At 41.6% G+C, this 15,222-nt stretch overlaps 1 protein-coding gene across 1 annotated transcript in view; it reads right to left on the bottom strand.

Moving 5' to 3' along the window:
* Positions 1-388: 388 nt before the first annotated feature.
* Positions 389-15,222, bottom strand: part of puf60a (poly-U binding splicing factor a) — an 86,249-nt gene continuing 71,415 nt past the window's right edge. The window contains exon 11 of the mRNA XM_020466649.2: positions 389-1,095. Within this exon, the coding sequence (XP_020322238.1) occupies positions 796-1,095 (300 nt within the window). The 3' untranslated portion in view covers positions 389-795. The remainder of the gene's footprint in view (positions 1,096-15,222) is intronic.

The following is a 15,222-nucleotide window of genomic DNA, read 5'->3' as shown; positions in this document are numbered from 1 at the left end:
AGTGATATTTATTCGCACAGTAATTCTTTAGGATCCATGAAATCTTTGTTAAGAAAACGTGCATGCATAGTGGTGGGTGTTGTGAAGAGATGTGCAAAGTGACATCAAAGTTTAGAACTTCCACAAGGATGGCAACAGCTTAGTAACAGGCGCTGCCTAGCAACCATAAGCATCAAATCTCATGAACGCGAATTGCTTACGCCGGACTTAGCTTCGAGTTATTTTGTTTGGTGCAACAGGTGTAAATTCTGATCACAAAGTTGGTGATGTCTGACCTCGGATTTAAAACCAACTTTTTTTTTTTGTGATCAAACTAGACTAACCGACCCCTGCTCCCTGTAGTTTCTTTCTGGATTAATATCAATAATCAAAATATCAAACCACTTTATGAATTCATGAGGAATTTATTGTTTTGGGCAATTAATACCAAGAGCTATATAACAAGAGAACCTTTGTAGAATTGACTTAATCAAAAAAGGTGTAACCGAAATAAAACTAAAATCAGGGAAATGAAACTGAAAACAATACAAAAACAAATATCCAGCCCTTCACAGTAGGCCACAATAATAATTAAAAAAATCCTCCTTGCTTTGTCGGTGTCCCCAAACAGGAGCATTAATAATATTAATATCAACATTGATAAAAAAAAAAAAAAAATGGTTAAAAAGAGGCCAGCATCACCTACAGTGGTGCGTGGCAGCCTTGTCTGTGTAAGTGTGTATGTGTGTGAGGGAGAGAGAAACACCAGAGGTTGTGGTCGTAGTAGTAGAGATCTTTCAGAAAGGTCAGAACGTCTTATGCAGATAAGTCGCTGTTGTCAAAGCGCTCCTGGTCGTACACCTCAGCAATGACCTTGCGACCTCCAAACCAGCGATTATTGAGTGCCTGGATGGCCTTGTTCATCTCTGCCGCCATGGAGAACTCCACAAAGATCTTGACAATAACCTCCGCATCATCCTCCTCGCCCTGCTTTTCCTGGTAGATGATGACACGGTTGACAGCACCAAACTTGCCGCACTCCTCAGTCACCTCACCCTCCAGGTCATCGTCGATGTCCTCTGGTCCTACCATGTTCCGCAGCACCATCACCGTCGACTGGGCACAGTGGAAGAAAAGCATTATTATTGTACAATGTATTATTAAAACACAAATATGTGTGCTACCAGTTACTTTCTTGATCAGAGAAAACACTGACGGTACAGTTAGTTACCCACACGTTGCGACTATTAATGTTGTGGAAACTTTTCAGAGAATGCAACTGTAGCCCTTGTGGCTAAACTGCGCACTTTCAACCCCAACCAGGGCTCCAGACGTGACCACTCAGTAAAATTTTGCGACCCTTTTACTTGGCTGTGCGAGTTCAAGTTTAAATTGGAAGCATCGGCTGCACATTCTACTTGATCACCTCAGTTAAAACTTTGGGAGGCTAAAACCATGATTTGGTGAAAATTTGGTGCACTATCCTCATGTAGGGCTGACCCCATTTAGTAGACTGGTCAAATATTTTGGTCGACCAAGATTTTTTGGGGTTCAGCAGTTGCAAATATATACAGTACCAGTCAGAAGTTTGGACGTGCCTACTCATTCCAGGGTTTTTCTAAATGTTTTACTATTTTCTACATTGTAGAATAATAGTGAAGACATCAACACTATGAAATAACACATATGGAATCATGGAGTAAACAAAAATATATAAAATATATTTTAGATTCTTTAAAGTAACCACCCTTTGCCCAGATGACAGCTTTGCACACTCTTGGCAACCAGCCAAGGTAGTCACCTGGAATACATTTCAATTAACAGGTGTGCCTTCCTAAAAGTTAATTTGTTGAATTTCTTTCCTTCTTAATGCGTTTGAGCCAATCAGTTGTGTTGACACATGGTAGGGGTGTTATACAGAAGATTGCTCTACTTAGTAAAAGACCAAGTCCAAATTATGGCAAGAAAAGCTCAAATAAGCAAAGAGAAATGACAGTCCATCATTACTTTTAGACATGAAGGTCAGTCATTGCGGGAACATTTCAAGAACGTTGAAAGTTTCTTCAAGTGCAGTCGCAAAAACCATCAAGCGCTATGATGAAACTGGCTCTCATGAGAACCGCCACAGGAAAGGAAGACCCAGAGTTACCTCTGCTGCAGAGGATAAGTACATTACAGTTAACTGCACCTCTGATTGCAGCCCAGATAAATGCTACAGAGTTCAAGTAACAAACACACCTCAACATCAACTGTTCAGAGGAGACTGCGTGAATCAGGCCTTCATGGTTGATTGCTGCAAAGAAACCACTACTAAAGGACACCAATAAGAAGAAGAGACTTGCTTGGGCCAAGAAACACAAGCAATGGACATTAGACCGCTGGAAATCTGTCCTTTGGTCTGGAGTCCAAATTTGACATTTTTGGTTCAAACGCCTTGTCTTTGTGAGACGCAGAGTAGGTGAACGGATGATCTCTGCATGTGTGGTTCCCACTGTGAAGCATGGAGGTGGTGGTGTGATGGTGCTTTGTTGGTGACACTGTCTGTGATTGATTTAGAATTCAAGGCACAATTATTAACCAGCATGGATACCACAGCATTCTGCAGCGATACACCATCCCATCTGGTTTTCGCTTATCATTTATTTTTCAACAGGACAATGAACCAACACACCTCCAGGCTGTGTAAGGCCTATTTGACCAAGAAGGAGAGCGATGGAGTGCTGCATCAGATGACCTGGCCTCCACAATCAACCAACCTCAACCAAATTGAGATGGTTTGGGATGAGTGAAGGAAAAGCAGCCAACAAGTGCTCAGCAAATGTGAGAAATCATTCAAGACCGTTGGAAAAGCATTCCAGATGAAGCTGGTTGAGAGAATGCCAAGAGTGTGCAAAGCTGTCATTAAGGCAAAGGGTGGCTACTTCGAAGAACCTAAAATATATTTGTATTTGTTTTACACTTTTGGGTTATTTCATAGTGTTGATGTCGTCACTATTATTCGACAATGTAGAAAATAGTAAAAATAAAGAAAAACCATGTGTCCAAACTTTTGACTGGTACTGTATATTTTTCATGACACCTGTCTAAATCATGTCTGTCTCAGTGGACTTATCCATTGTGCAGGCCGCTGGGATGGCACACCAGCATCACCAGTAGTACCTTTGCCTTTAATTCCGATAATGTCTAATCTACAATGTTTGTTTGGTTACGGCATTTTCTGGTAATGCATTAATAATAATAATATATTCAGTATTTTACAGTTCTCATTGTGGGAGTGGACTTGTGAGGAAGACATTTGTCAATATATTCATTGTCTTTTGTTTGTGGCTCTCCTGTCAATGTTGAGTTAGGATGCGCATCTGACTATGCATAGAAGTAGGCCTAGGCTTCCTGGCAGGCGTGCAAATGTAGGCCTATAAATGTGCACATTTGGAGATCTGATAGCATTTCTGAACTCACCACCACTGTGGAGCTTCTCAAAGTAATGTTTTCTCCACCTCAAACAGCAAGAAAAGAGCAAGTAAATTGAGAATGACAATAGTTCCTTAACGTAGCCTATTTAAAAAATATCTATCGATAACCACTCGGCGTGAAAGTATTTTTTTTTTTTTTTAATCCTCTCATCCGGTGGAATTGTCATAAAATAGGCCTACTTCTTATCCCTTGTGCAAATAGCCTACAGCTGTCTGTGTCTGTCTGTCCGGAGCTCACTGGCATAGGAAACTGAGGGCCCAGAATATTTTAGAAAATGTTGCAAGATTGATAGTGCTAGCTTCAGGCCGGACCCAAGTTAACAGTTGATATAATGTTTCATATTCCTTGCAGACAGGCCATGCATAGCCAATGTGAATTATAGGATATTTATTTTTAACAGGATATTTTCTACCTGCAATGTTTTTATTTATTGGCTTTATATGTAGGCTATTTTTACATTTTACATTCAGACCTTTACTTTTTCCACATTTTGTTACGTTACAGCTTTATTCTAAAATGGATTAAATGTATTTTGAGATGTTAGATCGGGTTAAAGTGCGGGCTCTGGCTGGACCACTCAAGGACATTCAGAGACTTGTCCCGAAGCCACTCCTGCGTTGTGTTGACTGTGTGCTTAGGGTAGTTGTCCTGTTGGAAGGTGAAACTTTGCCCCAGTCTGAGGTCCTGAACACTCTGGAGCATGTTTTCAACAAGGATCTCTCGGTACTTTGCTCCAACAATCTTTCCCTCAATCCTGACTAGTCTCCTAGTACCTGTCGCTGAAAATCATACCCAGAGCATGATGCTGCCACCATGCTTCACCGTAGGGATGGTGCCAGGTTTCCTCCAGTTGTGACACTGGGCTTTCAGGCCAAAGAGTTCAATCTTGGTTTCATCAGACCAGCGAATCTGGTTTCTCATGGTCAGAGTCTTCGGGTGCCTTTTGGCAAACTCCAAGCGGGCTGTCATGTGAGATGGTTGTCCTTCTGGAAGGTTTTCCTATCTCCACTGAGGAACTCTGGGAGGCTCTGTCAGTGTGACCATCGCGTTCTTTGTCACATCCTTTACCAATGCCCTTCTCCCCAGATTGCTCAGTCTGGCCAGGCAGCCAGCTCTAGGAATAGTCTTGGTGGTTCGAAACTTCTTCCATTGAAGAATGATGGAGGCCACTGTATTTTTGGGGACCTTCACTGGTGCAGACATTTCTTGGTATCCTTCCCCAGAGCTGTGCCTCGACACAATTCTTCTCTCAGAGCTCTACGGACAATTCCTTCAAACTCATGGGTTTGTTTTTGCTCTGACACACACAGTCAACTGTGGGACCTTATATAGAGGCATGACTCTCCTGGGGGAGGGTCCAAGGGTCAGATCAGCGTGGCAATGGCTGACGATAGCCAGACCCCCTCTCACCCACAGAAGAGGAGGAGGGGGCTGTGCCAGTTTTGACACCTTAACACTCAGTCATGAATTTGGCAGTATTAGTAAAGGAATGCCCTTTGTCTACAGAATACTTTTACCACCAAAACGATGACATCCAAAAAAGTTAATATTGGAACAATATTTCTAATATAGGAATGGTCAGTGGGGATCTAAAGAACAATCATGTCACATTGTTTATCATTTTGTGATGTCATTAAGAATTGCATCAAGAAAATACTGTATCTCGAAAGTGTACACATTCTGTCAAGTTTACATCCAAATGATGTAGAAAATATATGATTAAGGATGAGAGTATTTCTGTTAAGATAGGAATGTGATTAGAGTTTTCTAATTTGTTTTTTTTCTCCATATAAATTGTGCACAGTGACTAGACACACCCTGAATGAGGTCAGAGAGCTTGTCAGTGTGATGGGACTGCCTTTTCGACCAGAGTGCTTGAAAGGACTGGCTAAGAATTCCACATGAGGCCGTGATCCACACGTTGAAATGTTTTGAAACTCTCAACCTCAACACTAGATGAGAAGACAACCTCACCTACCAGACCAGAAAGAGTGGATCGTTAGCTACATGTTTGAAATGGTTAAATCTTTAAAACCTTGACACAAGGTGAAGAAGAAGATAACCTCACCTACCAGACCAGTAAGACCGTCAGTCTGTAGCTGAGAGTGTAAGTGATTTGGAAGTTCGACTATTTCTTTAACATTTTTATTTCACCTTTAGAAATATATGTTATTCAATTATTGCACCTACACTGCTCGCGTTCGCCAACAAGCGTCTGCGTTGCCAAGGGCTAAAATAGAAATCAGTTCTATTTCTGAAGCAGATCACGCTGCAAGTCCTGCCTCTCTCATGTCCTCATTGGTTTATAGAAGCAGGAAGCCACGTGCCACCATCTCATTGGTTATACCCACGTGGGTGACTGAAGACGAACGAGGTCAGTGGCGGTAATGCACCTAATTTATGAAAGTTGCCAATATAAAGCCAAGAGAAGCAAACGCCTGGAAGGCAGAGAGATCACTAGAAATTATTCGGTTGACCGTTTTACAGTGCCTTGCGAAAGTATTCGGCCCCCTTGAACTTTGCGACCTTTTGCCACATTTCAGGCTTCAAACATAAAGATATAAAACTATTTTTTTGTGAAGAATCAACAACAAGTGGGACACAATCATGAAGTGGAACGACATTTATTGGATATTTCAAACTTTTTTAACAAAACAAAAACTGAAAAATTGGGCGTGCAAAATTATTCAGCCCCCTTAAGTTAATACTTTGTAGCGCCACCTTTTGCTGCGATTACTGCTGTAAGTAGCTTGGGGTATGTCTCTATCAGTTTTACACATCGAGAGACTGAAATTTTTCCCCATTCCTCCTTGCAAAACAGCTCGAGCTCAGTGAGGTTAGATGGAGAGCATTTGTGAACAGCAGTTTTCAGTTCTTTCCACAGATGTGTGGATTAATTGTCCGAGTAGAGGACCTTGGGCATTTCAGGTAAAATAACAACTCAATGTTAATATCCCAGGGCAAATTAGCTAGCAACAGCAAGCTGGCTAAATAGGACAAATTAGCTAGCAAGTGCCGGCTAGCTCGCTAGATTGCCATAAACGGTTAATGCTTTTCGACCTGTCCCCAAATTAATGTAATTGGTTCTGAGTTTATTTTGATATTTTAACATGCGTGTCGGGATCGCGTTTGGTGTGGGGGGACAAAATAAATGTCTGCACGATGGCACAGGGGCGGCAGGGTAGCCTAGTGGTTAGAGCATTGGACTAGTAACCGAAAGGTTGCAAGTTCAAATCCCCGAGCTGACAAGGTACAAACATCTGTCGTTCTGCCCCTGAACAGGCAGTTAACCCACTGTTCCTAGGCCGTCATTGAAAATAAGAATTTGTTCTTAACCGACTTGCCTAGTAAAATAAAGGTAAAAAAAACACGCGCGCAGCCGGTTTGGGTTCCGTGTAAAGGCAATAAATTACAATTTAGCAATTAACACTGGAGTGATAGATGCGCAGAATAGGATGTGCAAGTAGAAATACCGGTGTGCAAAAGAGCAGAAAAACAAAAACAAATATGGGGATGAGGTAGGAAGTTGGTTGGGATAATTACAGATGGGCTATGTTCAGCTGCAGCGATCGGTAAGATGCTCTGACAGCTGATGCTTAAAGTTAGTGAGGGAGACATAAGTCAACAACGTAAGTGATTTTTGCAATTTGTTCCAGTCATTGGCAGCAGAGAACTGGAAGGAAAGGCAGCCAAAAGAGGTGTTGGCTTTGGGGAAGACCAGTGAAATATACCTGCTGGAGCGCGTGCTACGGGTGGGTGTTGCTATGGTGACCAGTGAGCTGAGAATGGGAGGAGCTTAACCTTGCAAAGACTTACAGATGACCTGGAGCCAGTGGGTTTGGCGACGAATATGTAGCGAGGACCAGCCAACGAGAGCATACAGGTCGCAGTGGTGGATAGTATACGGGGCTTTGGTGACAAAACGGATGGCACTGTGATAGACTGCATCCAATTTGCTGAGTAGTAGTAGTAGTTGCTGGAGTGAACCTTTCAAAATGCCGATGTTTATTTAGTTATGGATCCATAATGAATTACTATCGGAATAAATATCACTGAATTACAGAAATATCCTCCAATCCTCTATATGTAATTATTGGCGGAGAGTCACGTCATATTTTCCTATATACTGTAGGCCTACCGTAGGTGACATGAGTCCCACTAGTGTTGAGTAATGTGCTGTTAAAAGTGGTGTAGGTCTTATTTAAAGAGCATATTGAAGTTATAAGCAATAGGATTTGAAGCAATAGCCTACAACTATTTTAGCACTGATTTGCACTGCTCTGAGACAAGCATGGGGACTGGTCTTGATCAATCAATGAGATTTTTTTATTTTCACTTAATCTCCATGTGGGTATTGGTTAGACTAAAATTTGAAAATTAGGGTGTAGAAATATTATGCTCTTAGTGTAACCTTTAACTAGGCAAGTCAGTTAAGAACAAATTATTATTTACAAGGAAAACCTACTCCCTCCTTCCTTCCCCTCGGGGTATTGAATCCGGTCTCACACGTGCCCGGAGGTTTTTTTCCAGTTTTTCTTGGAATTGAAACACCATAATATTTATCAAATTAATTAAGCAAGTACCAATCAAAAGTTTGGACACACCTACTCATTCCAGGATTATATAAAAAAACTATTTTCTACATTGTAGAATTGTATTATTATTTTTTTAAACTTTATTTAACTAGGCAAGTTAGTTCTTTTTTTTCAATGAGGGCCTCGGAACAGTGGGTTAACTGCCTTGTTCAGTGGCAGAACAACAGTTTTACCTTGTCAGCTCTGAGATTTCCTTCTTGCAACCTTTCAGTTACTAGTCCAACGCGCTACCCCGCCACGGCAAAAAATAGTGAAAACATCACAACTATGAAATAACACATATGGAATAAGTTGTTATTTACAACGACAGCTTAATCCTCCTCCCCGTCGGGGAATTGAACCCCGCTCTCCCGCATTTTCTAGTACAGCAATTATTGAAGGTACTTGAGGTCACCGAGAAAGTCTGGACATGGCCTGCTCTCCCTTATATTTTATTTATTTTGTCTTTATTTAACCAGGTAGGCAAGTTGAGAACAAGTTCTCATTTACAATTGCGACCTGGCCAAGATAAAGCAAAGCAGTTCGACAGATACAACGACACAGAGTTACACATGAAGTAAAACAAACATACAGTCAATAATACAGTATAAACAAGTCTATAAACAATGTGAGCAAATGAGGTGAGAAGGGAGGTAAAGGCAAAAAAGGCCATGGTGGCAAAGTAAATACAATATAGCAAGTAAAACACTGGAATGGTAGTTTTGCAATGGAAGAATGTGCAAAGTAGAAATAAAAATAATGGGGTGCAAAGGAGCAAAATAAATAAATAAATAAAAATTAAATACAGTTGGGAAAGAGGTAGTTGTTTGGGCTAAATTATAGGTGGGCTATGTACAGGTGCAGTAATCTGTGAGCTGCTCTGACAGTTGGTGCTTAAAGCTAGTGAGGGAGATAAGTGTTTCCAGTTTCAGAGATGCTATGGTGACCAGCGAGCTGAGATAAGGGGGGACTTTACCTAGCAGGGTCTTGTAGATGACATGGAGCCAGTGGTTTGGCGACGAGTATGAAGCGAGGGCCAGCCAACGAGAGCGTACAGGTCACAATGGTGGGTAGTATATGGGGCTTTGGTGACAAAACGGATTGCACTGTGATAGACTGCATCCAATTTGTTGAGTAGGGTATTGGAGGCTATTTTGTAAATTACATCGCCAAAGTCGAGGATTGGTAGGATGGTCAGTTTTACAAGGGTATGTTTGGCAGCATGAGTGAAGGATGCTTTGTTGCGAAATAGGAAGCCAATTCTAGATTTAACTTTGGATTGGAGATGTTTGATATGGGTCTGGAAGGAGAGTTTACAGTCTAACCAGACACGTAAGTATTTGTAGTTGTCCACGTATTCTAAGTCAGAGCCGTCCAGAGTATGTTGGACAGGCGGGTAGGTGCAGGTAGCGATCGGTTGAATAGCATGCATTTAGTTTTACTTGTATTTAAGAGCAATTGGAGGCCATGGAAGGAGAGTTGTAATGGCATTGAAGCTTGCCTGGAGGGTTGTTAACACAGTGTCCAAAGAAGGGCCGGAAGTATACAGAATGGTGTCGTCTGCGTAGAGGTGGATCAGAGACTCACCAGCAGCAAGAGCGACCTCATTGATGTATACAGAGAAGAGAGTCGGTCCAAGAATTGAACCCTGTGGCACCCCCATAGAGACTGCCAGAGGTCCGGACAGCAGACCCTCCGATTTGACACACTGAACTCTATCAGAGAAGTAGTTGGTGAACCAGGCGAGGCAATCATTTGAGAAACCAAGGTTGTCGAGTCTGCCGATGAGGATGTGGTGATTGACAGAAAGCCTTGGCCAGATCAATGAATACGGCTGCACAGTAATGTTTCTTATCGATGGCGGTTAAGATATCGTTTAGGACCTTGAGCGTGGCTAAGGTGCACCCATGACCAGCTCTGAAACCAGATTGCATAGCAGAGAAGGTATGGTGAGATTCGAAATGGTCGGTAATCTGTTTGTTGACTTGGCTTTCGAAGACCTTAGAAAGGCACGGTAGAATAGATATAGGTCTGTAGCAGTTTAGGTCAAGAGTGTCCCCCCCTTTGAAGAGGGGGATGACCGCAGCTGCTTTCCAATCTTTGGGAATCTCAGACGACAAGAAAGAGAGGTTGAACAGGCTAGTAATAGGGGTGGCAACAATTTTGGCAGATAATTTTAGAAAGAAAGGGTCCACATTGTCTAGCCCGGCTGATTTGTAGGGGTCCAGATTTTGCAGCTCTTTCAGAACATCAGCTGAATGGATTTGGGAGAAGGAGAAATGGGGAAGGCTTGGGCGAGTTGCTGTTGGGGGTGCAGTGCTGTTGACCGGGGTAGGAGTAGCCAGGTGGAAAGCATGGCCAGCCGTAGAAAAATACTTATTGAAATTCTCAATTATGGTGGATTTATCAGTGGTGACAGTGTTTCCTATCTTCAGTGCAGTGGGCAGCTGGGAGGAGGTGTTCTTATTCTCCATGGACTTTACAGTGTCCCAGAACTTTTTTGAGTTAGTGTTGCAGAAAGCAAATTTCTGCTTGAAAAAGCTAGCCTTGGCTTTTCTAACTGCCTGTGTATAATGGTTTCTAGCTTCCCTGAACAGCTACATATCACGGGGGCTGTTCGATGCTAATGCTATTATTTTTGTGTTGGTTAAGGGCAGTCAGGTCTGGGGAGAACCAAGGGCTATATCTGTTCCTGGTTCTAAATTTCTTGAATGGGGCATGTTTATTTAAGATGGTTAGGAAGGCATTTAAAAAAAATATCCAGGCATCCTCTACTGACGGGATGAGATCAATATCCTTCCAGGATACCCTGGCCAGGTCGATTAGAAAGGCCTGCTCGCAGAAGTGTTTCAGGGAGCGTTTTACAGTGATGAGTGGAGGTCGTTTGACCGCTGACCCATTACGGATGCAGGCAATGAGGTAGTGATCGCTGAGATCTTGGTTGAAGACAGCAGAGGTGTATTTAGAGGGGAAGTTGGTTAGGTTGATATCTATGAGGGTGCCCGTGTTTAAGGCTTTGGGGAGGTACCTGGTAGGTTCATTGATAATTTGTGTGAGATTGAGGGCATCAAGTTTAGATTGTAGGATGGCTGGGGTGTTAAGCATGTTCCAGTTTAGGTCGCCTAGCAGCACGAACTCTGAAGATAGATGGGGGGCAATCAGTTCACATATGGTGTCCAGAGCACAGCTGGGGGCAGAGGGTGGTCTATAGCAGGCGGCAACGGTGAGAGACTTGTTTTTAGAGAGGTGGATTTTTAAAAGTAGAAGTTCAAATTGTTTGGGTACAGACCTGGATAGTAGGACAGAACTCTGCAGGCTATCTTTGCAGTAGATTGCAACACCGCCCCCTTTGGCAGTTCTATCTTGTCTGAAAATGTTGTAGTTTGGAATTAAAATTTCTGAATTTTTGGTGGTCTTCCTAAGCCAGGATTCAGACACAGCTAGAACATCCGGGTTGGCAGAGTGTGCTAAAGCAGTGAATAGAACAAACTTAGGGAGGAGGCTTCTAATGTTAACATGCATGAAACCAAGGCTATTACGGTTACAGAAGTCGTCAAAAGAGAGCGCCTGGGGAATAGGAGTGGAGCTAGGCACTGCAGGGCCTGGATTCACCTCTACATCGCCAGAGGAACATAGGAGGAGTAGAATAAGGGTACGCCTAAAAGCTATGAGAATTGGTCGTCTAGAACGTCTGGAACATAGAGTAAAATGAGGTTTCTGGGGGCGATAAAATAGCATCAAGGTATAATGTACAGACAAAGGTATGGTAGTATGTGAATACAGTGGAGGTAAACCTAGGTATTGAGTGATGAAGAGAGAGATATTGTCTCTAGAAACATCATTGAAACCAGGAGATGTCATTGCATGTGTGGGTGGTGGAACTAATAGGTTGGATAAGGTATAGTGAGCAGGACTAGAGGCTCTACAGTGAAATAAGCCCATAAAGTGTTTAACCAGAACAGCAATGGACAAGACATATTGACATTAAGGAGAGGCATGCTTAGTCGAGTGATCAAAAGGGTCCAGTGAGTGGAGAGGTTGGTTGGGGGTCACGGCGATTTAGACAGCTAGCCAGGCCATCGGTAGCAAGCTAGCATAGGATGGAGGTCTGTTGTTAGCCACCATCAGTAGATTAGTGGGGTTCCGTGTGGTAGAGGGGATTAATCCAAATCACACAACAACAACAAAAATAAAAACAATAGATATAGTTATAGAGGCCCAAGAAGAAAACAACATCGGCCCAAGAAGATAATAATAATAAATAAATTGTCCGATTGTCTATTCAGATAGCAGCCGGTAAGACAGCTAACGGTTAGCAGGCCGCAGATGGGCGTTCAGGTAACGTGATTGATGGAACTCAGGAGTGATTGACGGAGCCAGTCGGATCTCCTTCGGGTAGATAATGTCGGCAGTCCAGTTGTGAAGGCCCGGTGGGGCTCCGCATAGGCAGCAAAACGGGTCCGGATAGGTGACTGCAGCCCAGGAGTGATTGATGGAACTCAGGAGTGATTGACGGAGCTGGCTAGCTCCGGAATAATTGATGTTTGCTCCGGAATCGACGAAGGCCGATAGTCACACGGATAGCAGCTAGCTAGCTGTGAGATCCGGGTATGAATGTCCAGAGAGCAGTCGAAATCCAGGGACATGGAGAGAAAAATTGGTCCGCTATGATCCGTTCCGAGCCGCGCTGCGCCGTACAGAACTGGCGATAGATTTTCGAGCTAAAGGATAGACCACAATGATGACCACAAACCGTGGTTAGCTGAATACTAATGATTTGCCAGTAAAGAAGCTAACTAGCTTCTGAACTAGCTTCTGGATTAGCTTCTGGCTAGCTTCTGGCTAGTTTCAGGCTAGCTTCTTGGAGTTTCTGGCTAGAGGATTACAGATATAAGGAATTAGGCACTTTCTCATGTTTACTGCAGTATGTATTGTAGGCTATGTTTACTTGTCAGAATGGACAGTGTCCTAATAAACAAATGCAGGTGACTTATATATTCAAAAGGCTTTAAATGCTTTATTATCCAAAAGTAAAAGCATAGAATGTACAGTACTGTATTTCTTCATCAGCATCTTTTATGCTTTTGTTAATAAAATAATCTTTCAAAATGCAGATGTTAATTTAGTTATGGATCCATAATGAATTACTATGGAAATAAATATCACTGAATTACAGAAATATTGGATCGAAGTTGTCTAATGAAATACTCTTTTAAACACATGGTCACATTGTATAGTGTCATCATGGCACTATATCATGGCTATTATATCATGGCTATTAGCATAAATATTATTTTGGCCTTTATTCAGATTACAATTGCTCACTGTCATTTAAAAAAAAAAAGCCTTCCCACTGTGGACGTTTATTTCAGCACCATTTCGCGGATTTTCAGTTATATTCCATGATATTCTTAAAATATGTGCTGACAGAATATAAGCAAGTGATGTCTGCTAAATAATCTTATTTCTGGAGAAACCTTAAGAACAAACTGGCTTTATTTACAAATGAGTGAGAATGTTCAAGAAATTACTTTTTCCTCGCTCACTCTAGGTTAAATGAAAATTAAATCTCCAAAATATTATTATTATTAATTAATTTAGAATTATGTGAAAGCCCCTTAGATATTCTCATAGATACTAACGGAAAATGCCCCTTAGATATTAATTTAGAATCCTCCAATCCTCTAATTATTGGTGGAGACTCACGGCATTGAATTTTTTTTTTTTTTAGATATACTGTAGGCCTACCATAGACGAAATGAGTATTGGTTACACTACAATTAGGGTGTGGAAATGTTATGCCCCTTAGATATTCATTTAGAATCCTCCAATCCTCTTATGCTGCAGCCTACTCCCTAACTTCACGTTGTACAGCTCAATATTTTCCATTCCATCCTAACGGAAAACCTGAGGGTTTCGTTTTTTGTTTTTCTCGGAATAGAACCACCATAATATTAATCAAATTAATTAAGCCAAATTTCTTAAAATCAATCCCAGATACTATGTTATTACAAAAAGGTTTTAAAGTCTCTAGTAATGCCAATGCGGGAGACTATCAAATGCTTCTCAAAGTTGCCCTCAGGTGGTCAAACTAGCACTAACTAGCATTACGTAAAAAATGGCTGGCAATTAAATAACATTACATAGAATGCTGCAGCAGCCCGCAAGGTGTGCTGCAGTATGACGCAACTTTTAAAGGAGCAACCACTGTATATGATTAATGTGAGAACATTCCTAGAATGTGTCCACGATAAGTGTCCTTTTCCTCCCTCTCTCTCTTTCCCCCTCTCCATCAAGCTTTATGTTGCAACAAGCCGTCATATCTTGTCAGTCCACAAGGGACTTTTGTCTCATGTAAGTGTGTATGTGTATTTTGTGTTATTATTTAGTTATTAAATAAATAATTTAATACATTTGTGTAGTAATGAGCAAAGGTTGGGTTTTTTGCAGATCCAAGAGGGTTACGACTGATCAGAATGTGACTGATATGAGGTAATGATTAATAAGTGACTTATTGATAGATAACTTATATATAAAGTTATATATAATCTTCTAGAGTTTAAAGAGTTACCATCTCCCGAATTAAACAACTTCTTCCGTGATGTCCCAAATTCCTAATGAGTTAATTGTTACATGCTAAAAATAAATAACAGTCATCACATTAATGCAAGTCACGTCACGACAATAGACAGGTGTGTGCCTTTCCAAATCATGTCCAATAATTTAATTTACGACCGGTGGACTCCAATCAAGTTGTAGAAACATCTCAAGGATGATCAATGGAAACAGGATGCACCTGAGCTGAATTTCGATTCTCATAGCAAAGTGTCTGAGTACTTATGTAAACAAGATATTTCTTTTTTTTTTTTATAAATTTGCAAAAATGTCTAAAAACCTGTTTTCACTGTGTCATTATGGGGTATTGTGTGTAGATTGATGAGGATTTTTATGTATTTAATCCATTGTGGAATAAGGTTGTAATGTAACAAAACGTGGAAAAAGTCAAGGGGTCTGAATACTTTCCGAATGCACTGTAGCTGTGCAGCAACGCTCCTCATCCATCCTGACAGAGCTTGAGAAGATCTGCAGAGAAGGATGGGAGAAACTCCCCAAATACAGGTGTGCCAAGCATGTAGCGTCATACCCAAGAAGACTCGAGCCTGTAATTGATGCCAAAGGTGCTTCAACAAAGTAG

The sequence above is a fragment of the Oncorhynchus kisutch genome, linkage group LG30 (genome assembly GCF_002021735.2).
Source record: "Oncorhynchus kisutch isolate 150728-3 linkage group LG30, Okis_V2, whole genome shotgun sequence".
Lineage (NCBI taxonomy): Eukaryota > Metazoa > Chordata > Actinopteri > Salmoniformes > Salmonidae > Oncorhynchus > Oncorhynchus kisutch.
This window is presented reverse-complemented; position numbering and strand designations above follow the sequence as displayed.